Here is a 22914-nt window from a genome sequence, read left to right on the forward strand (position 1 = left end):
AAAGTCTGAGGGTTTTAAAATCTGTTCAATGAAAAAAAATGGGGCGTTCAGGGGGGAAACTGGGGGAACATTGCTATGAATATTTTTCCCTTGAGATATTTTTAAAGCAAGGTTTCATTCAAGATACGTAGCATGATTTAATATAAAATAAGCTACAGTCTTACACAATTATTATATACACTCGCACAATTGAATCTTAAAGAGCATATCTGTGGTTTAAATGTGAATAATTTCGGCAGCAATATGCTATGATTTCTTTAATGATGATATATTATTAAAAAGTCCAGTGTTCTCAGTGCTACAAATTTTCTTAATATCCATATATGTTACAGTGCTGTGTACTATGACTGAATCAATGTTTTGTGTCCAAATACATTCTTTTGATCACTACAGAATTCTTCTGCCTTCAATTTTTACTTTTATCCTACCTCTCAGGTGGCAAAAAAATGGGACAGTAAGGCAGCACAAGCTCTCAGATACCGTATATATTTGCAATTAGCTTCCATAAATGTGCCAATTGTATATGCTAAGTGAGAAACAATGCATTTTGTGTTTCTAAGATAATTAAATAAGTTTAACTTTGATAGGAAAAGTACTGCATACATTTCAATTTTTTCTGAAATTTCTATCCCCCACCCCACCCCACCCCAAGTTAGTTTGCCGTGGCTTCAACATTTCTGGAAATTTTACATCAGTGCTTGCACTGTTAGTACGATGCGTTGACACCACGTGGTTGTAGAATTCCTGCCCAACAACTCTCGGGTGAATCCTTTTCCCCATCTCTGCTCAAGAGCCACGTTTCAAAATATCAAGACACAACTACGGGGCTTAAGGTAAAAATCATGCTGGGCGAAGAGATTCAGCAAAGCTAAGTCTAAGCACTTGGAAAGCAGGAATACAACGCCGCTAAGCAGCGACAACAGATAAGGTCACAAGAGGCGGTTAAAAACTTTCCGGAAACATACAGCCCTTAGCGATTGCTCGGGGTCGTTTATTGCAGAACCTAAAAACTTCCCCCAAAGAAATGCCGGGGAGTGTCAGAAAGTGACCTGCATAAATCCTTTATCAATATATTATTTCCAATATAATGCACGGTTTGCTTTCGAAGAACTTGTTGTCTTGGCCGCAACGCCAAAGCTCAGGGTCATGATACAAAAAAAGCAAAGATGCTTGGTTGGTGCCAGCCAGCCAGACTCCCTTCCCTGTGAACAGGTGACGTTCAAAAGAAGCTATTTACATTCGGATTGGGTACACGCTACTTTAAAATCCTTTCACAGTGACTGGAGCTCGGCTGATAACGGGCCGCTTATCAGCCATGTTAGACGCTGGCCCTGTTTAAAACCCCTCCAAGTTTACAACTGCAGGGAGATGATTCTGCCCTCCCAGAAGCACCAGCTGGGAGGAGAACGAAATAAGGAAAGGTGAGGAAAGGCCCCGCCCTGCTTTAGAGGCTGCAAAGAGTCCTATCATGACGCGACAAGACGATCGAAGCCAAAACAACTGCGAGCATGGGCATTCTCAGGAGGGCAGGGGGAGAGCAAATGCCTCTTGCCTCTAGAGCAGGGGTAATCAAAACTGCAGCCCTCCAGATGTCCATGGACTACAATTCCCAGGAGCCCTTGCCAGCATTCGCCAGCGAATGCTGGCAAGGGCTCCTGGGAATTATGGATATCTGGAGGGCCGCAGTTTGACTACCCCTGCTCTAGAGCTTAGTGCAAGGCTGTGTTCAAGCAACGACCTCGGTTCTTCTCCCAAACGTCCTTCCTTTGGGTCCCCTTCTCACTACACAAATGCTTTGACCGCAGCCAAGTGCCACTGCACTAGATGCACTGAAATTACCCACCCTCTCGCCCTTCTAGGGTGACTTCAGTACAAGAGACCCGTTGGTGACAAATTCTCACAGGCAATACAGGGAGTCTCCACAAAGTCTGCACAGGGGTTGGCAGGAAGAGTAATAAACCAGACATGTGCCATTGCCTTCCAGCTTCGGTTGCTTGTGAAAACTTGGTCCAGTACAACTTGGTCCAGGCAACTGGTGCATATAAGGGATGGATCACCTCCTCTGTTTTAGAGGCAATGCAGTGTGATGGTGTCAGCTAGATCGCCAACACCACCAACAGAGACCTTCAGTGCCACCCACGCTACCTGGAACCAGAATGCACACAAAGTTGTGGTGAAAGAACTGACAGCACTCCCCTAGCTGTTGCGTGGCAAATTCTCCCGGGAGCAAAAATCTGCAAAGATGTAGGTACTGGACCAGGCTAGGGGATCGATTCAGAGCACCAGCTCTCGAGTTTGAGACCTACAGCTTTCTGGTTCTTGCACAGCTCCTGGGAACAGGCAGGGGGCAGATCCCCAACCTAGAGCTCATCCTGCAAGGATGGAGCTCGAGGAGAATCCAGAGAGGAACCTCAAAAGCAAAGCAAACGTCTGTTTGTTGAGCGTGCACCTGCTTTTGTCATTTGAAGCGTTAAATCTGAGAGCGAACTAAAGCTGTGGGCGTGCGAGGCAGAGGGAAGACAGCAGAAGCCACAAGAAAACTGCCGCACAAGCCACAGACATGCCTCCTTCCTTCCTTCCTTCCTCCCTCCCTCCCTCCCTCCCTCCCTCCCTCCAGTCAGCTGTCTCATGATCACTTGCTCCTTCCACCCAATATGTCCTGGCTACGTTTTCTCTCCAGCTAAAAAGTGGACTTCAGTTTTCCATTAAATTCTAAGCACCGCCCTCGAATATTACGAGCTATGCTTTGAAGCGCTACTGGGCTAACCGTATCTCAAGGAATTGTCTTAGTCCTAGCAATGCCCTCTGGGAAAAGGGTGAAGCAGCAGGCTCTTCTGCCCTGGCTAGCTGTTGGAAGGGGGAGAGAGGCCAGTAAGCCATTGGGCACTCAAGATCTCCCCATTGTTGATTTTCTAATATCCGTGCAGGGCATGAGGACCTGCCCCCGACAGTGACTGAAGTTACCTAAGAAACAATGCTCCCGACTGCCCTAACGTGTGAGGAGGCCCCTCCGCATATCCGGCCACGTCCTCCACGAAGAGTCCAGGAGCCCCTCGGCCCCGTGTCTCGGGTGCACGTGCTCATTTCAGGACTCATTCGGCCGCTCCATATTGCAGAGCTTCTCCGTCCCATGCCAGGTCCTTCTCTGCCACCGTTCTGCTTGGCTGAATCTGAAAGGAAGAGACAGCTTGGTAGAGGACGCTGGCAACGTTTGCCGCTTGGATGGCCCCTGATGAGGGCCGAAAGGAAGCGCGAGTAAATTTTGCAAGTACGTTTTTTTTAAATGCTGACAAGGCACATTCCATCCCATGGTGCTAGCTGCCCTTCAACTGCTGAGAAGAACGGCCAATGAGTAAAGCCAGGGGAGGCAGCATACAGGGCCGATTCCAAACGCCAACAACTCACTAGAGCTGCAGCAAGCAGGTGGAATAGATTTATTTATTTATTTATTTATCATACTTCTATACCGCCCTCCCCGGAGGCTCAGATAACTCCTCAAGCTGACCATCCAGGCTTCAGAGATAAACTTAGAAGGGGCCTGCATGTAAAAGCCCTCTCTCAGAAACGTGAGCTGGGCAGTAGCAGGAGAGGCTGAGATGTGAACTAAGATCTTTGTTCAAATTCACCTCTTACCACAAACACCCCTCTGGCTTTGGACAAGGCACTGCTTCCATCTGTCTCTGGTTTTGGACAAGGCATTGTTTCCGTCCGGCTTGGAGCGAGGCAACATTTCCGTCTGCCCGAGCACTCCTGACTACAAGAAGGCCCCCATGCTTTGGGACAGGTGTTCAACCAGCCTGATTCCATCTGGCATTTATTCCCTGCTTGTTTTAAGTCACCTGCACTGCTGGGCTTGTATGTTGCTACTCATTCCATTGTTTGCTTTTTCATTGCTCCTTGTATGACTTGAGGGTTTTTTTTAGTTCTCCTAGTTACGTATTCTAACTTCAAGAGAGCCAGTGTGGCCCAAAGCTTGAAGTGCAGGACTCCGCTACAAAACCTCCTAGTAATCATCAGCTGGCCACTCAATCTCTCAGCAGAACCTACCCCATTAGAGAAAAATAAAACCCAGAGAAAAAAAGACCAGATTTGCTGACCCAAGAGGTTCAGAGGATGGCTAGGATCAAAAAGCAGATAGGGAGGGAGGGAGATTCATTTACAGAAGGAAGGTGGGACAAGGATTTCCCAAACAAAACAGAGTAATGCACTGGTCTGCTTGTCAGGGATCAGCGTCTGGTGTTCAAGGATTCCAAAGTAAATTATGTGAAGCATTTTGAGTTCTGAAAGAGTTGTTTAAATGCTGAATAATATTCTCCTTCCCAAGAGTTGTGTGCCAGACAGAAGCAGCTTCAGCAAAACTCAGCTACACATCTCTGGTCCGGGGCTAGGAGGGAGGTCATTCTCAGTCTGTGTAGCACCTTCTTCCTTGGCACTTCCAGGTCTATTTGCGGAATGCAGGACTTGACCTTCCAAGTTTCCCCCCTTCTATACAAACTCCTTTCATCATCTGTAACCTTTACCAAAGTCCCTTTGTGGAGGTAGCTCCTTAGTTCTGCCTTTGCCTGAGATGGCCAGGAAATCTACACCCTCATAAGGATGTAAACAGAACAGTTGTAAAGCTTCCTTTCTCAGCAGGCTTTTGGCTGATTCACGGCGCTTTGAAACTTTGTTTGGCCCATTTGCGGTTGTCTGTTTCGTTGTGAACTCTTCAGCAGATCAGCATCAGTAAACAAATCAATAAAACCGAGGGGATTTTTTCAAGCACTACAAAAACCCCTCCAATGATAAGCAAATGGGCTCTTGGAAGTCATTTTGTGTAGCCCAAAAAATTAAAAAACAGGGGCAAGATCACAGCTTGGGATCATGAGGTGCTGTCTTGGCTCTAGAATCCAATTTAATTGTTCCTATTAGGAAAGATATGAGCCTTTTGTGGCGCAGGGTGATAAGGCAGCCGACATGCTGTCAGAAGCTCTGACCATGAGGCTGGGAGTTCGATCCCAGCAGCCGGCTCAAGGTTGACTCAGCCTTCTATCCTTCCGAGGTCGGTAAAATGAGCTTGCTGGGGGGTAAACGGTAATGCCTGGGGAAGGGAATGGCAAACCACCCTGTATTGAGTCTGCCATGAAAGCGCTAGACGGCATCACCCCAAGGGTCAGACATGATCCAGTGCTTGCACAGGGGATACCTTTACCTTTATTAGGAAAGATAATCCAGGCTAACTGTTCTTGTCAAATCCTGGAAGCTAAGCAGGGATGGCCCTGGGCGAGAGACCATCGATCCAAGGAAGGCCAGGTTTGCTGAAGAACTGAAGACACAGCTCTGGAATAAGCTCTGACTTGTGCGTTCAACCCTGGAGTGTTCAAGCACACAGCAAAGTTCCTGCCAACTGAAAGAGCTACGAAGTCTTACCTGGAAGTGCTGGCTAAGGCCAACTATGGATTGCATTGCGTGGCTGTAATACCCCAGGAGAAACTGTCCTCCTTCTCTGGGGAGCCCTTCGGTGCTGAGATAAACCTAAGGAGAAAAGGCAGGAGCTGCTTGGCAATCACATCAGAGAAGAAGAAGCCAACACTGACCCCTCCTGGCTGTTTGCCCCTCACCTGTTTAGCATCCTCCCTGGAGGAAATCTCATTGTCTTGCACCCAGGCATAGACCACGTAGTCATTCGCATGCCTGAAGGTCACCTGCAAGAGAGATTTTTCAAAAAGTTGCCATGAGCTTCTCGCAACCTCATTCCCACTCTGAGAACATACCTAAGAACAACTGGTATTGGAATGGTTGACACCCTGGGAGTTCTGCCCTGAGGCGCTGGGGAGCAGGAGAAGGAGTTAATGAGGTTCTATTTCTTTTTATTTGCTGCCAGACTACACTTGGGTTTTAATAGTTTAAATGTTGTGGGTTTTTTTATCTTTGTAAGTAGGGAAGTAAGTAAACAAGCAAACAAGTACGGCAAGATGCCTGTACAAGATCGCCGTGAGCCTCCTGAGACAGAGATCTCCTTAACCCTAATCTCTGTCCTCTATGGCAGAACGGGAATCCGGGACTACTAGATCAAAAGCCAAACCTCTCCTCGCTATACTGGTGAGTCTCTTTGAAAACTAGAATTCTGTCTAAGACTGACATGGACTAATTCTCTCTGCGTGCCTCAATTTGTTACTGCCACAGGTCTCCCCCTGCTCCTTGGCTTTCCAGCTCTTGGCTCACAATGAGGCAGTCCATGGGGCTTTGTGTTTGTGCCCCCCCCCAAAAAAACCCCCAAATAAACCCAAAGTCAAACCCTAACACAGAACACGGCAGGCTTTTGCCTTATGAAAGCCATCATGGCCCTCTCTTGTCCAGTCATTCCTCAGCACAGGACCTCAAATCTGAACTGGGTGTGCTTGGGAAGGAGACAGTCTTCAGCACTGCCCACCAGGCTGCATACGGAGGGCCCAGGGAGCAGATGCTCATACGACCAGCAGCACCTCTGCTAATCTGCAAAGTGCTTAGTGGCTTCATCAGAGACTAACTCTGGGGTCCCCAACGTGATGCCCACTGACTCTTTTCCTGGCGCCTGCCAAGTGTTTTTAGAAAAGGGGCGGGATCAGACAGGGCGCTTGCCCAGCATGGCTTCTGACAGGCCATGAGTGGTCAGATGGGCTGTGCAGAAGCTGACGCCAAAGCCCTGGTTTTATCCGCTCACCCCCCTTTCCCAGTACATTTTATAAGTTACCCTGGATCTTCCCTCCACTTGGATTTCCTCAGTGTGTGTGCGTGGCTCATCTCCTGCAGAGCCCATTTTGTAGTTGTGCCCGTCCCCCTGTGCCAGAGTTCTGAAGAGGCCCGTGGGCTCAAAAAGAGGTTGGGGACTCCTGAACTAACTTCTCCACAGCTGCTGATTCCATTAGACCTAAACTCATTAATCCTACAGTGCCTCTCCTCAGCACAAGGTTACCTTGTACAGGCCGATCCAGTCCCAGGCACTGTGTTGAAATTCGGGAAGAGCCGAATAGCTGACGACGGCATCCTGATCCGGGCTCCAGTCACCCACGGGATGTAGGGTGACCAACGGGATGGATACCAACGGCTTCAGCTAAAGAGGACAAGGAAAAAAACAGGTGCTGACGGTGCCTGCACTGCCCGGTACTATCCCCAGGCCCAGAACTCTTGGCCGCTGAGTAACAATTCCCAGGGGGGAGGGGGGGGGGGCTGCAGCTGGCAAGAAGGAAAAGGAAACCAAGTGACCCTCAATGCTAAGAAGGGACTGAGAAAGAGTTCTCCAGTTCCATGATGGCTTGCAAGCGCCTATGCTGGCAAGAGGTTGTAACACAAGGCAGGATGGAGCCCATACGTTGTGAAGAGCAGACCCAGTTGAATAAGCCTTCTGTAAAGATGGCTTTACAGACCAGACACCAGGCCTGCATAGCCTGTTCAGCCCCCCTCTGGCCTAACAAAAGGTAAGCCAACATTCACAGCCCAAGGGGAACAAGCCCCGCCCCGCCCCGCCTACCTCCAGCCCAAAGGTCCCCGTCACAGGCTTGTGATCGCTGATGCTGTAGCTCATGTGGCTGGCGTAGCTGTGCAGAGACACAGAAATGGCCTGCTTTTCTGGCACCTCCCCTGCTTCTGAAGCATAGGGCAAGAGGCTCTTCACCCTCCACAGAATCCGATCCGTCCAAGCGGGCTTCCGTTTCTTCCCACTACGGAAAAAAAAGGACAGGGAGCAAAAGGGAGGCAGGAAGAACAGACCCGTTTCTTGCACATATCTTCTACCGGGCTCAGCAAAAGCGACAGAGGACCAAAGGCACTGCAGTGACAAAGCAATTATAGGAAGCCACAATTGCGTTACACGGACACAGCAGATCTCTAAGGGAGGAACAGAGGAGGGGATTTTCATCAACTGTGAATCAACATTAATCATCAGAGCATCTAGAGGGGAAAACAGCCGCTTTTCCACCCACGGCCGGCAACTTGGGAAGTTGCTAAGGGAGTGTTAGCGGTACTCAAAAGGCCACGTCACTGCCAAGTGCTTGGGGGAGGGCTGACCACAATTAGGATGGTGCATCTTGGATATTTCCCCCCCCCCTCCCCAGTTTTGGACACGGCACCCATCAGCAGGAACATCAAGAGAATGGTTTCCTACAGGGAAATTGGGAGAGAGAGAGGCAAACAATTGGCCCCAAGACACCAGCCTGGCTCACATCCAGAAAGCTGTCAGAAAGGCATGCAAGGAGAACCGCCCACTGGATTCTTATCTCCTGAGGAGTCAACATCCTCACTCCCTTCCCACCTGAAGGGCTTGACAGGATTTACGTTCTTTGCCACAAATCAAACAACCCAGCCTTGAATGCTGCCTGGACCAAGGCAAGCAAAGCCCGACTGACTCAACAGCATCCAGCAGAGAGGCAGACAATGCTCTCCAGCGGTGCCCGGCAGCCCTCCTGTCTCCTCCTGCCCACTCAGGAGACCAAGTGGAAATGCAAGAGTGCCACAGGAGGAGAATGGAGACCAACCCTGAATAAAGCACGGGGGTTCCAAGACATCAGTTGCATGATGTATGGGGGAGGGGGGTGGGGAGACTACATTCCCTGCAGCACACAAAAAGTGAGTGGCTCTTTTGCTGTTAGAACAAATTGCCACAATGAGGTTGGGTTTCTAGCCGCAGAGAAAAGAGCGATAGCAACAGCTTGGAAGCCAGGGATAATCTAACAGGTTACAATTCCAGACTTGGGAGAGAATCACAGGGAGAGCTCCTTACTTAAACCAAAGCAGCATCTTCTGTGCCCTGGAAATACAAACCGATATTAGCACAAACTGTCCATCCTTCCTCCTCCACTTGGGACTCTCTTGGAGCTGCTGAGAAGCCTGTTTGTCTTGAGGAGGCCAGCCCTGCCCCCTCTTTTCCCCACAGGCCCCTTTCTTCTTGGGCCTCGTGGCCTACTGCTTCAACCTCGGAAATCCGTGAGCCAGGTTACACAATGGGTGATGCCCCGCAGCATTTACCTGGTGTCGTACTCATTGGAGTAGAGGTCAAATTTGTAGGTTGGTTTGAACTGTAAAGGCCCCTCTCGGAATTCCTGAAGAAAGGTTTCTTTCTTTTTGGCCATGTTTAGCTGAATGAACAAGAAGAAGCTGCTTAGGAACACCAATGGCCTGGCTGAAGCAAATGACAGGCCGCTGGCCTCTTTCCATTGTCATGGTGGGAGGGGAGAAGAGACGTAAGAGGAACAGGCTGGACAAGTCCAAGCACTTTTCCAGCCAACAATCCCAAATAGATATGGACCGATATTTAGGTGACATCCCAAACAGCACTGTAAATGTATGAAAAAGCTGCCATAAATTCATGTACAGGTATGTAAGATCGGGCCAAATTTATAACAAACAACAGAAAATCTCCCAGCAAGAGAAACCAGGAGAGGCAAGACAGTGGGAAGGACAGGATGAGACATGCTTGACATCTGTACAAGAACCGGGAGAATGTAAGAGGCGGTACCTGATCTTTTTCCCACAGGAGACTGAATCTGTTGTTGTTTATTGACTCTCGGATGAAATGCAACCCGTAGTCTTCGATCCGGAAGTTTAGATCACCAAACCAGAAAAGAATGCTGCAGAGATGGGAAGAGATTGAAAGGAACAGGGAAAATCGGATGGCTGGCATGGCACAGGGACGAACGATGATGTCATGGCGGAGTGGGATTTAGACCCCAAAGCTGCAGATCTCTTTAATACGCAAGTCCCTGATCAGCAGAATTGCTTTGAGTTGCACTGTTTTATTCAATGCCCAATATCATCACAGGAAGCAGCACTGAGAATCAATGATGGCACATTTAACTAAACAATCAGGCTGAACACTTGGGGGGGGATACAACTTACAGGGACAGAGGCACAGACCCCTCTGTCCCAACCCAAACAAGGTGCTTCAGAGCAGAACTGAAGACCTATATTCATCAGCTTACACTCAATCCCTTGTAAATCAAAAATAGTGATGTGAAGGGGGTTAAATGAATGAATGTATTAAATATAGAATAATGCCAACCACTCTTGAATGAAAGGGGAGGGGGGATGCAATTCATAAGATTTTTCTCTTCTATTCCTCCTCCCCCCAGGACTTTTTTCACTTTTTTCTAATCACAGGAAGATTAGAAATTTTGGAGACCACTAAAAACGCCATGCATTTTTTTAAAACATGAGCAATAGGCTTTTTAAACAAAAATTTTACTTTTTCAGAATGTAGACTACAGTGATATTCATGGAAAATAATCTACAACATGATATAACGACAAGCAGGGACTATTTCCTCCCTCTTGCAGCCACAGGGTCCCTTTTCCCTGCTTTCTTCTCCACCCTCTGTCCACTCAACCCACCTTCATCAACCCTTCTCTAAGACTTTTGCATCTCTGCCAATCCCTCTTTTTCTTCTCTCACACTCACATACATACATTTTTTGTTCTCGCCTCTCAGCTCTATCTCCATCTTTCTCCTTTCCTTACCTCCTTCCTTCCCTCCCATCCTCTGTGTCTCAATATCCAAATTATGCCATATTATGCTATATTGCTAAAACAGCTAATCAGTCCCTTGGAGTTCAGTTGTAGTTCACAAAAACACTGGAGAAATAAAACTATTCATGTTAGTAATTAATGGCAGACACTTTCCCAGTTGTGAAAAGAAATAATTAAAAGAGGCTAAAAATAATTAAAAGAAGCATCCCGGCAAGTGAATTATCATATGACATAATACAGATACTATGACAGTTTACTAATTTGCCGCTAGTTTATCCTTTTCTATATATCTGCACTCCCATGATCCTTGTTCCATTTTGTCTGAGGAAGTGGGCCTGCACACGAAATCTCACGCCTTGAATAAATCTTTTTTGGTCTTAAAGGTGTTATTGGACTCAATTTCTGTGGTGCTACTTCAGACCAACACGGCGAGATGATTCTTGCTGTTAAAAAGTATAAGCAATTATTACATATATCTCAGTCCCCACCCCCCTGGGAACACATCTGGAAAAATTAACTCTTCCTTTCCCTTCATATGTTCAGAAGTGTTACATCTCCATTTTACAATGTTATCTTCATCTATGCCTTTCTCCCCAGTGAAAACCCAAGGAGTTCACTTTGTTCTCCTCGCCTCCCTCTAGACAATAAACTGCAGTGCAGCCCTGAAAAAACTCTCACAACCTTTGAGGTTCAAAGCAGTTGGTTCAAAGGCACCATCCTAAGCTTGCAGGACAATGACAAATCCTTTCCCTAGAATTAAAAGTGCTAGAGAGAGCCTTGGCAAGACGTGGCTGCCACTCACTCATGATCCAGGACGCCTGGGACCTTTTCGCCTTCAAACTGCTGCATTTCCAGAATGTGTTCAAAGTCGTCCAGCCGTTGCTCCGCGTTCTCCATGTGAGCTGGCAAGTGGCAGTTCACAAAGCAGACCATGTGCCCGTAGAGAGACATACGAATGGAGACCGCCCCCTTGTTTCCCTGGAAGACATTAGAGACCCGGTTTAACTGCAATGTCCGATTGTAATTTTATAAAACGCCACCATCCGTTTCAACAGCAGTCTGACAGTGTTTCAAGGGTGCAACTGGGCATTTGCTTAGATTTGGATTTTTATACCGCCCCTTTCAGACTAGCCGTCTCGGGACGGTGTACAACAAATATCGCTACATTGACTAAACTGGTATCTCCTTGCTTTTGATACTACAGAGGAGGGAATCAATAGTCCAGTTATACTCCTTGCCTTCTTTAGAGGCTGTCAAGTCTTGGAACTCAAGCAAAATTCATGTTTGGCTTTCTGAAAAATGTCTTCAAGACATTGATACGGTCTAGAAATCCTAATTCTCTCTCTGGTATCCTCCAATTAAGAAAAAACAAATTCTTCTTCCAGTACTTAGCTGATCTCAAATGTTACATTAAGAAAGGTGTTTCATAGTACACATTTTCAAACTATGCCATGTGGGCACTTTTAGGGCAGATTTCAACACCTCCACCCTTGTGGTCTTAATCAGGTGGAAGAAACTGTGTTTCATATTGCCCCTTTTGTGGTTCAATTCAAAACATCCACAGTATTCAAGACAGCTCACCCAGTATCCGTACATGCCTGTCCGAGTGAACTGGCTTTGAATGTTCCGTATGAAGGGGACGTGGGCATGCTTTGCAAAGATCAGGAGGAGGAGGCCCTGCATTCGGATGGAAGAGACCTGAAAAAATAAAATAAAATAAAGCAACAGAGAAGCCGTTCTGGGACAGGACAAAAGCTCCAGGCAAAATGCAGGCCCTGAAATTCTGCAGGCCTCTCAGGCCTAAAGACAGGATAAAAATTATTTAAGAGAATCCCTAAATTCTGTACACAAGTCAAGCTGCCTTGAAAGGGAATTGAAGTTCCATCTCCCACTGGGCCAAAGGGAGACGATCCCACGCCCACCCCTGCAATGGAGCTAAAGGGGGGAAAATCCTTTATAAATATTGGATCTCCAGTAGACTTTTAAATGGGGGTTATCAGACAAACCAGTTATGAAGACATAAGCAGTTAAAAGCAAATTTGGCACATACATTATGAGTATTTCTCACCATCGTACCATTTGGGTTAGAAATTAATAGACAAATTCATTTTTCATTGGAAGATTCACTTCATCTTAATCCGCTTGTTCCATTCCAATATACTCCTTCTTGGAACCCCTCAAAGGTTAAAGGCTCTGGATCTTATAAGCCCCCATAATTGCTAAATGAATAATTTTTCAGAAGTGGAAAGAATTAGCTGCACCACATACTGAAACGTGGTCTGAAACTGTGTTAGACCCTGCAGCCAAAAGGAAAAGTTGCCTTCTATAATTGCATTGCATGGGATTAGCTGGCTGCACTTGGGCCCAGTTGGCTGCTTTGGGGACTGGTTCTAATTGACGATTCATCTGCTTCATGCCACATGAACTCATGCGGCTGCCTGCTACTGAATCAGACCAAAGGTCCATCAGGGTCAGTACTCTCTGCCTGGACTGGCAGCAGCTCTTCAAGGTCTTTCATATCACCTACTGCTAGGTTATAGTGCTTACTGCTTGGCTAGAGATTCTGGGGAGGCTGGAACCTTCTGCCTGCCAAGCAGATGCTCTGCCACTGAGCCATGGCCACTCCCACTAGGAGGCACTTAAACGTATTTACCTAAACCTTTTCAGTGTTGATTGATAAAAGTCCTAATGTGAGGGGACAGGTGTGATGGGCCAGAGCGGTGGCCATATGTGGAGTCAAAGTCGTCTAACTCCAAAGTCTGGTAGGCTGCATGCTGGCAGCAACTCACACCAGAGTTAGGGTTGCTTATCTGTCTTTAAAGCACTCTAGAATAAACTAAGAAACAGAATTTTAAAAAATAAATTAGATGGAGAGGAAAATCTTGAGACATCTATTGAGGTAGGAAGTATGCATAAGCCATCCTCTGTTGGCTATATGTCCAGAGCTGTAAGAGGAGGAGGCTCCCTTGATGCTGAGGAGCATTCAGCTGACCCCTAGCTGCTCTATATCACAGTGGGCACATTGGTGGGGCTCCGCATCTCTGTGCAGGAAATAACTGCAGTTCTAGAAAATGATGCTCTTGCTGATTTCATCTACTTTCCTAATCTCAGAAAGCCCATCAAGGCAGGCGCAGCGGTTGGCCAACGGGCAACCAGGCCCCATGGTGCCCCCTGCCCCAGTCTTGGCCAGAGAAAAGAGAATCGTCTTAGTATAAGATGATAATGATAATAATATCAATGGGTGATAGGGAAGTTACCTTGATATAGCTCAAAGGAGAGAGAATTGTCTCGAAGAAAATACTCCAGGGATCATCGAAAGCCAAGTCAGATAGGAAATTCACAATCTTGGAGTTTACTTCCTGTAAACTGAAGCCACCAGTTACGTACATATTCTTTGCATCTCATAAGCAGAAACGCCACCCAACATGACTAGGCAATCCTAAACACGTCAGCACATGCCATACATGTGTTTTTTTTCCCCCCTGCCTGTTTACCAACTAAAACAGACCCCCAGAATTGATACCTGCACCAAGCTCTGCATAACGAAGGGATGATACATGACATCACCACAAGATGGCAGAATTCAGCAACCCTAGAATCTAACATGACTCACACTGAACTTGCTGTACTCTTAAGATACCAAAGAACCCCAGAACTTTTCTGGGCCCAGCACCATTATGAATGGCAACTCTTTTCTTTTTCAGCCCCCTTATCCATGACCCCACTACCCCTGAAGCAGTATGGCTTGCACACAGAAGCCTGGAAGACGCAGAAGGGGGCACTTTGGCAGGTGTTCATTCGCACAGTAAACAGCAGTCTCTAGTCGTCCTTTCACAAGTGTTGTTACCATATGAGCTCCCTCTGGGCACCCCACAAATGGGCTTAGAAAACTGGTAATAGAAGCCTTTACTAGGGGTAAAGCCCGTTGCATTCAGGAATACAACGGGTGCTAGATGGGGGGGGGGGCATGGAAGAACTCTTCAGATGGCCTCTCTCTCCCCGCAGGACCTGGAAAGGCTGCGGGCTGGAGGCTTCTGGGAAGAGAATTCACCAGCAGGGGGCAGCTCTCATGCAGCAGGGATCTGCAGCCTCAGAGCCTTGGGGGGAAGTGGGAGGGGGTGGTCAGGGGTGGGGGACAGAAGGTGATTGGCTGGCCGCTGGACAGACAGGCAAGCAGGCTGGAGGAGGAGGCACTCAGGGGTAGGACAGCCGCCCTGAGTGGGTGTTAATTGCTGAGTGGCACTTAAGCCATGAGACCAGCTCCTCCTCCAAGCCCTTACCAGGAATATTAAGTGGAACCAATACTTACCCAACAATGTACATGTCCACTGCCAGTCCTTGCAAATTGAGTTGAAGTAAAGAGGTAACATCAGGAGGGGGAGAAGCTGTGCCCACATTCCAGGTTACCAAGTGCAGCCTTCCGACAAAAACAACACCACAAGAAGAGACAGTGATGCTAAAACGCAAACAGATGCGCAACCACCCCACTGATATAGATGGCCCTCCTCTTCCCTTGGTGTATAGAGATGTCAGCAGCCTAAAACTATATTCATCTGGGCCTAAAACTATACTGCAGCTAGTGAAGGGATGCAGCCTAATGTCTTGAGGCTTTTCCTGTTTTTTCCCTCACAACTCTGGAACGCTTTATCTACCATGCCCAACATTTCCTCTTGTACCTCATCATCTGAACTGACATCCTCCACACAAGCCATGAGAAGCGTATAGCTTGCTGCTGCAGGCGAAGGTACCTGTTGGCAGTATTACTCATGCTGCCACCTGGGCAGTGGTAGAAATGGGGTTAGCCCTCCATGACAAGCAGCAGGACGGATGGACCTCAAAGATGCCACATTCCCCCAACTCAGAAGAATCCAGGTCCGGAAAGGCTTCTCAGTTACATTCAGACAGGCATCTCTTATGAATTTCCCTTGTGTAACATTAAGTAGCACAAATGAAGAACTAAATCTGTGCCCAGCCAGGAAAATGCACCCTTTGTTGCTCCTTACAAGTCTTCAACTTACATCACATGGATAAGTGTGGCATTCTCCAAGGCTTAATGCCATTAAAGCCCCAAGATTTAAGAAATGCTACTGTTGAGTCCAGTCACATGTTTCTACTAGCACGCCGCAGACATTTAATCTCTAGTTTTGAGCAGCGTTCCCAGAGCAGGGCAGCCAAGCGCCCTTCTGCTAGCTCTAAGCACCTAAATTTGACAAACGTCCACTCATGAACAGAAGGGCATGTGTGCTGGATAATCTGCTTCTGATTAGTTTTGGGGCTGTGCTGCAGCACTTGTTCCAATGACTGATATTTAGCAGGCCTCCGTTTTTTATTGTTGAGAGAAAACACCAAGAAACCATAAGACACAACTTGGAATTCCAGATGTGTTCCCCATCCTGGATTTCCAGAGGTCATTCTTCAGGCTCAGCACCACTGAACGGAGCAGCCCGGAAGCAGATATGCCAGGCAAGATCCCTCTCTCCTAAAGGCATGTCTGCTTAAGGCAGGGTCAATCTGGCGGGATTTAGCAAGATCCTAACTAAAGAGCTATAGGGAGTGATGCCTAAGCAGCCATGTACGCCTCCCTCTCTGTTTCTGAAGCCCCCAGGGAGAGAGTCGGGGGTCGCACAACAGGAACCTCCCTCCCCACCACACCAAACAATTGCTGTTCTCCTCCTGGAAAAGTGGTCCCTGCTTTGGGCGGTTTCTTCAACCTGGGGCCACCAAAAGCAAGGTTGCTAAGACCTTGGCTGCTTCCTGTCTTCTCCCAGGTGGGCATCTGCATCTATCGAGCCTGTCTTGGGATGGGGGGATCACAGCTGGAAAGTCTACTCTTTGCCCCAGAACAAATTTCGGGTCCAGGGGCGGCTTTACCACCCGCAAAGCTTTCTTCAAGGGATGAGCTTTCGTGTGCCCGCACACCTCATTGTAGCTCACGCTCAGAATCAAACTTCGTGGGTCGTAAAGGCGCCCCTGGGCTCTGAACCTGTCTTGCTTCAGACCAACAAGGCGACCCTCCTGAATCCGCTTTCTTCCCCTTGCGCCTCACAACCACCTTGCGAGGTAGGCGCCTGTGCGGCCAAAGCGGAGAAGCTCGCCTCCGTGTGCCGTAGAGCCGGCTTAGTGGCCTCGGGAGGGCCCTTCTCTCTCCGCCCGCCCTACCCAGCCCGCCAAGCGAGGATCCGAGGTCGCCCAGGCCGCTGACCTCCTGAACAAGGGCCGGTGAGCGTCCCTCCGCCTCCCTCGCGCCACCCTTCGCACGGGGGCGCTCCCTCCCAGCCGGCCCTCTGCACGCCCTCAGAGGCGCTCTTGACCCGCTGCAGTCGACGGGCCCGGCCACAGGAGACCACCCCCTCCCGCCCTTCAGCCCGGAGCGCGCATGCGGGAGACGCCGCCACCGCCGTCGTCTCGCCTCACCTCAGGCGTCTCCGCCCAGCCGCCGCGGCTCCCCCTTCCGGCTCCATCGCCGGGCCGGAGGCCGAGCTGCGAAAAACGAGCTGCCGCCGTTGAGAGTCTCCCCGGCCTGTCAAGCATTCGGCGCACGTGACCCGACCGGCCAACCAGAGAGAAGCCGAGAAGGCGCGCCTGGGGATTGGCTGAGGCGCCGACTCCGCCCACCCGAGGAAGCGGACGAGGCGAGGAGGGCGCATGCGCAGATAGGCGACGGCGTCCCAGCCTCTGACCGCGGGTTTTCCGGGGAGCGCCTCGGGCTGCTCAGAGCACGACGCGCGTCGACCCCCCCCACCCCTCCCACCCCAAAGAGAGGCGGACGGCAGGCTGCGTTTCGTTTTTGCTCTATGATTTTATTGGAGTGGCTTCCAATAGGCCAGTACTGGAAGGTCAGGAGACAGAAAGGCACAAACTCACATGGAAAAAACAAGGAGATCAGCGAATCAAGGCGACAAAGGAGATGCATTTCAGAACCAAGCCTCCCGCCCTCCCCGGGAGCCTCCGCTCCCTGGCCCCAGGAGCGGGGGGAGGGGGCACGGGACCCGGTCTCCTTCCCAGCCACTCTGGGGTGCAGGGTCCCGGATGGTGAAGCCGAAGCAAAACATTGTACAGCGCTTATGCAGCAGCAGGAGCTGGGGGGGTGGGGGGCTCAGATGCAGCTGGGGGAGGGGAAGGAACGAGCAGAACAGAAGGTCTTTGCAGCCTTGCTGCTCTTACTGCTAATGCAGGGAAGCTTGCTATTTTTTTTTCCTTTTTTAAAAATAAGAGCTTGTTCTTTCATACTCAGAATCTTTCTGGATTTCTCTTTCCCCCATCCTACTACTTTAAAATGTCACGTCCTGTTTCTATGGAGACAGTGACACCAGAAAGCAAGCCTCCCTTGTTTTGTAGGAACAGCTGCGAAAACAGTCTCAAGCGTCAGAATCCTTCGTACAATTCATTAGTCAATAAATATATATAATATATACTTTGTTTTAATCCCCAGTTTTTTCCCCCCCGTATTGTACAACACATTACAAGAAGAGCAGCCTGACGGCTCACTTGCTCTAGAGGAAAATAATTAAGGAGCGAGCACCTTTGCTTGTTCCTGGGCCAAAACAGACTCCTAAAAATCAACATTCACACATACGCACGCAAAAAAACAAAGCCCTGCATGGTCACTGAGAAAGCATCTGCTGAAAAGTCTGCTTATTGCACTTGGTCATCAGTAAGGCAAAAGAATGAACAACAGGGATAAAAACTGCCTCCTCCAAAACAGCCCCCCCCCCCTTTCCCCTCTTCAAAAACAGGGCTGCAGAGCTTTAACCTATATTCACACCAAGTCCTTCTCTCCCACTGATTTCCCAAGCACAACTCTGGGCTTCTTATAATCCCTAGCAGATGGAACCAATAACAGCCAGCCATGGGGGTGGGGGAGCTGGGGCGAGAGACTACACTCTCTGAGATACAGCTTGCTTTGAAGAGAGGAGGCCTGCTTGCAGAGTGGCTGCCTCACAGGAAACCACAGGGACCCTGCCGGTTTGTTTCTACTGCCCACTTCCAGAATCAAGCCAGCAGAGTCCCTTCACAGTTCCGTTCTGCTCACCTGATTGTCTAAAACAGATACAAGAAGGGGGTGGAAAGTCTGGTCTTCAGGTGGTCGGTGCTTCCAGCACCAAAGAGCTTGGCCATCTTGCAAGTAGGACCTGTGATTTTTAAATTCTTTTTTTTTTTTAATACTCTGCAAAGGCAAATCAATCCCACAACGCCTCCCCGCCCAGCAGTCAAGTGCTTATGGAGCAGCACACGGGTACCTGAGCAGAACCTAAAAAAAAAAAAAAAAGAACTTGAATTTGGCTTGCACAATTTGGGGGGTGATCCAATGAAAGTCCATTTCCCTTATCAACTGTTAACGGAGGACAAGAAAGCAAAAGTTCTCACAACTATTTTAAGGGGTCACTCTGCTGTTCAAACTCACAACTCCAAAGCAGGCTCCAAAACTGCAATGACCAGATGTGCAGTGGAATAAGAGGCAAGCGGTAAGAGAGCAGCCCCACCCCCCCGCCACTCCCGTGTTTCAAGAGCTCTTGTGGTAGCAGCAACACCTTGTACCTGGACAACAAGAGCCCCTGGCACATCATTGTGGAATCCTATGGAATAGGAGTCATTGCAATTCTAATACTGAGTTCCCCTCCATAAAAATGACTGAAGGAAGATGAGGAGCTGGAGAGAAACAAACAAAACAAAAACAAAAAAGGCAGCAGAGTTTATCCCAAATGCTTAAAAGGAAATGATATGTACACATAGGGATCTAAATCACATCACAAAACTATTTTCAGCTAAAAATGTCACGTAGAAATCAAGAGAGGGCCACATAGAAACTGGTCTGAACACTGCAGAAGAAGGTGAAGTCACAGGTGCAGCTGCCCCCACGGCGCAGCCTCCTTCCCAGGAGCCAGTGCTGGAGTGCTCAGGACCGAACGACTTGTCTATTTGCTCACAATATTAAAGGGGCAACTAGAGTTAGCTAGGGGAGTTTGGAAGTTGCCTGCCAACTGGATAGAGGACAACTTGATCCAGAGATGGTCCATCGCGGTCAAGAAGATAGAATTCTTGGGCCTTCCTGCTGACGTTTGCAACTGGAGGAGAAAGACAAAAAAGTTTAAGTCCTGGGCTCGTGTCGGTAAAAGGGCAATATTGCAGGCAGTGAACAACAGGCTGTTTTTAATATATCGATATGGTACCGCTAAAAAGGAGGGGGGGAAAGTCAGTCGACAAAATACGTTAAGGATAAAAGCGCACAGAACGCAGGAGCCCTAAAACTCTGGGCAGCCTGAATAATCCTTGTAAGTTCTCACGCTAGAAGCAGATTGTATAAACGGTTTAAAAAGATCTGTCGCCTAGTGAAAAGCCTGGATTAGAAAGAAATGTTTTGGACTCATGCCTGTAAGGGTAGGCAACCAGTAACGTTCAAGGGGAGTAGCATTCCACAGGAGATGTGCCCCTACTGAAAACACCCAGTCCCTAGTCGCCACCTGCCCCACTGCTGGGGACAAGGGCAGGGAGGAGGGCTTGGGAGGAGGCTGCCAACTGGTCAGTGGGAAAGGCCAGAAGGAGGCAGCCCTTGAGGCATTTTAAACTGCTAAGTCCACAGGAATCGGGAAGACCACGGATGGTACAGTTCTTTGGTTGTGTTTTGGGAGGGTGTGTGTTTAAAAGTCCAACCCCTGCAATACTTATTTTAAAGTTAAAGGAACGGTGGTTTTGCTTTCTGAGATGAGAACAGAGCCATATCAGTACTACACATCACAGAACCACAGGGAGACCAAAGGCCCAGCCTCCTTCCATCCTCTGCTAACGGGCAAGACACCTGTCCTCAGCCTCTGGTACCTAGGCTGGTACCCAGAGGTACCTAAGCAGAGCAATTACTGTAAGATCTCTCTTTACCATTTATAGGGAATTGGTATTTTATTGTTCACCAACTTGGTTATGTATTAAGAGGTATTTCAGGGGCTTTTTATTGTGTTTTTACTGACTTGTAAACCGCCGCGAGACATTTGAGAGCAGCGGTATATAAATATAAAAATAAATAAATAGTCAAAACTGGCTGACTTAATTATGGAAATACCACCCAGGTGGTATTTCCACAAGTCTGCATCTTATTTCATTCCCTGTGTTTGTCTAAACTCCCTCCTTTCTCAGTTTGGAAGGCAAGCCCTGAAAACACACTGGGTACTTACTGAGCACAAAGAGGAATCCACGCTAGTCATCTGTAGCAGCCGATGTTCCTTTCAGGGGATCCTTCTCTCTCATCTGTGGCGGGGGGGGAAAAAGTGATCTTTGGTGCTCTTTGAAACAGGGCTGAGGAATGACAGAACCTTCCTGTACCCAGCGAAGGAGACAGGAACAGATCTCTGGCTGCAAGCAATCTCAGCAGAGTCTTGCTCCATGTGCATGCAAGGCCGTGTGCAACGGGGAGGAGGCGTGAGGAATGAAGAATCTTTAGCTCTCAAGAGAGCCCAAAGGAAGTCTGCCATCCCACTGAGCCCTGTGCAGGGGGGTGGGGGTGGCAAAAGCCTCAGCAGTCACTTCCTCAGTCTGCCCACATGTGACTCACCTCGTCTAGCTGCCTCTTGGTGTCATCCTCCATCCTGCGAATATCTTCCATCGTCAGGTCGACCCATTTATCGAGCCAGCAGAATAGCTGCCGGTGGAAATTTGTAAAAAGCCGCCTTTCTTGCTGCGAAAGAAACAAAGGGGGTTTTGAGACTTGGCATGAATATAAGAAGAGTGGTCCATCTAACCCAACATCTTGTCTCACACGATGGCCAGTCAGTTCCCCTTGAAGGCATATAGGCTGACACTTTCCCCTCACGTTACCTCCTGGCTCTAGGATTCAGAGGTTTAGTACCTCTGAATGTGGAGGTTCATTTTAGTCACCGATAGACCCCTCCTCCATGAATCTATCTAATCCCCCTTTCACTCTGTTTATTCCTGTGGCCAGTACTACATCTTCAGACTTTCCTGACTGGGGAGGTGCTTCAGGCCCCTAATAATTTCATTCACCCGCCTCTGTACTTTTCCCAGTTCTGCAATGTCCTTTTTGAGACACAGTGGACGAGAGCAGTACACAGTATTCCAAATGAAGCCACACCATTAATCTATACAGGGACATTATAATATCGGTCATTTTAGGCTCAATCCCTTTCCCAATAATCCGTGATATAAAATTTGCCCTTTTCACTGTTACAACACACCAGGTTGACACATCAGAGGCACAACACACCATGATGGGGTCAGGAGGAGTCATGATATGCGGGAGTCAGTTAGCTACAGCTGGGAGAACACAGTCCCTTTTCCCTCAATAAGAGCACAAAGTTTCTGGCTGCTTTCTTCATTGGCCTTGGCTGACCACTCTGAGACCTTGTAATCCCAGCCGAGAAGACGGGAACAAGAAGAGAAGAGCTAGGGTTTTTTTTTTTTTTTGGGGGGGGGGGGGGGGGTTGTACCTTGCTTTTTACTACGAGGAATCTCAAAAGCGGCTTACAATCACCTTTCCTTCCTCCTGCCACAACAGACACCCTGCAAGGCAGGTGGGGCAGAGAGAGCTCTGAGAGAACTGCTCTGCAAAAACAGCTCAAAGAGATCTGGGACTGGCCCAAGATCACCCAGCTGGCTGCATGTGGAGGAGTGGGGAATCAAACCTGGTTCCCCAGATTAGAGGCCACTGCTCTTGGGCACTACACCAAGCAGGCAGAAGCATCCCCACAAAGCGGGCCATTGCCTGACACACTACCAAAAGTGTCTCAAGTCTTGGTGGTGCTTTTCAGAGTACTGAGGCTCCACTCTGCCATGGTGCTTGGCCTTGCATCAGCTAGAGGCTGACTTCCAAGGCTAGCGATTGAACCCACGGCCTGGGACACGTGAGAGCGCGCAATCAGTGCATTTCTCTTGGCCCTGGAACATTGACCGTAAAGGGCTCCAGGGTCAGAATGCTGCACTTCTAAGTTTTGCTGGCTTAAAATAGAGCATGGGCTATCCTGATTTAGACGGGAGCTGTTATGCTCAGGATTAGCTGGCTCCACAGTTTTACTACGCCTGCTCTTGCCACAAAGAGGGTAATGACACTCTAATTCATCCACTCTTCAGCAGCCAGTTGCCGCTCCTGTTGCTGAATCATTTCTTGGAGACCTTTGGAAGGGCCACAAACACTAATGTTTTCTTCACCCTGCACAGATCAGCCTCCTCCTGGAAAAATAAAGGGCCAAACAAAGGGATGGACCACCTCATCCCTCCTTTACCCATCACTCACCTTCTGGCTCCCCATTTTCTTCGTTTAATTTGCTGATAATGGCTCTATACAGATGTCTCGTATTTAATAGTGTTATATCGAATTTGATACACTTTGATTTTATATGTTGTATCTGATTTTTTAAAAATATATACTTTGTATTGCTTGATATAATGTAACTTACTTGTATATTCTGGCCAAATAAAAATAAAATAAAAA

The 22914-nt window shown here is 48.4% G+C and overlaps 2 protein-coding genes across 4 annotated transcripts in view; both read right to left on the reverse strand.

Moving 5' to 3' along the window:
• Positions 1-112: 112 nt before the first annotated feature.
• Positions 113-17208, reverse strand: INPP5K (inositol polyphosphate-5-phosphatase K). Of its 3 annotated transcripts, none has more exons than XM_077312497.1 (13): positions 16893-17208; positions 14788-14895; positions 13736-13844; positions 12060-12176; positions 11281-11456; positions 9473-9584; positions 8983-9092; positions 8738-8764; positions 7490-7679; positions 6935-7072; positions 5601-5684; positions 5410-5514; positions 113-3170 (listed from the first exon to the last, which is right to left on the reverse strand). In XM_077312497.1, the coding sequence occupies exons 1-13, from the start codon at positions 17123-17125 to the stop codon at positions 3093-3095; spliced, it is 1587 nt and encodes a 528-aa protein (XP_077168612.1). In that variant the 5' UTR covers positions 17126-17208; the 3' UTR covers positions 113-3092. The 3 variants fall into 3 exon arrangements, with proteins under 3 accessions (XP_077168612.1, XP_077168615.1, XP_077168613.1); XM_077312500.1 differs by lacking the exon at positions 16893-17208 and adding an exon at positions 16681-16867; XM_077312498.1 differs by lacking the exon at positions 8738-8764 and having other exon boundaries at positions 16893-17206.
• A 49-nt stretch (positions 17209-17257) lies between these two features.
• The window catches only part of PITPNA (phosphatidylinositol transfer protein alpha), a 29971-nt gene continuing 24314 nt past the window's right edge, over positions 17258-22914 (reverse strand). Inside the window, exons 10-12 of the mRNA XM_077312503.1 lie at positions 21022-21144; positions 20645-20717; positions 17258-19543 (exon numbers count right to left, since the gene is read on the reverse strand). Of these exons, the coding sequence (XP_077168618.1) occupies positions 20667-20717; positions 21022-21144 (174 nt within the window). The 3' untranslated portion in view covers positions 17258-19543; positions 20645-20666. The remainder of the gene's footprint in view (positions 19544-20644; positions 20718-21021; positions 21145-22914) is intronic.

Source organism: Paroedura picta, chromosome 15, assembly GCF_049243985.1.
Source record: "Paroedura picta isolate Pp20150507F chromosome 15, Ppicta_v3.0, whole genome shotgun sequence".
In the NCBI taxonomy this organism is placed as follows: Eukaryota; Metazoa; Chordata; class Lepidosauria; order Squamata; family Gekkonidae; genus Paroedura; species Paroedura picta.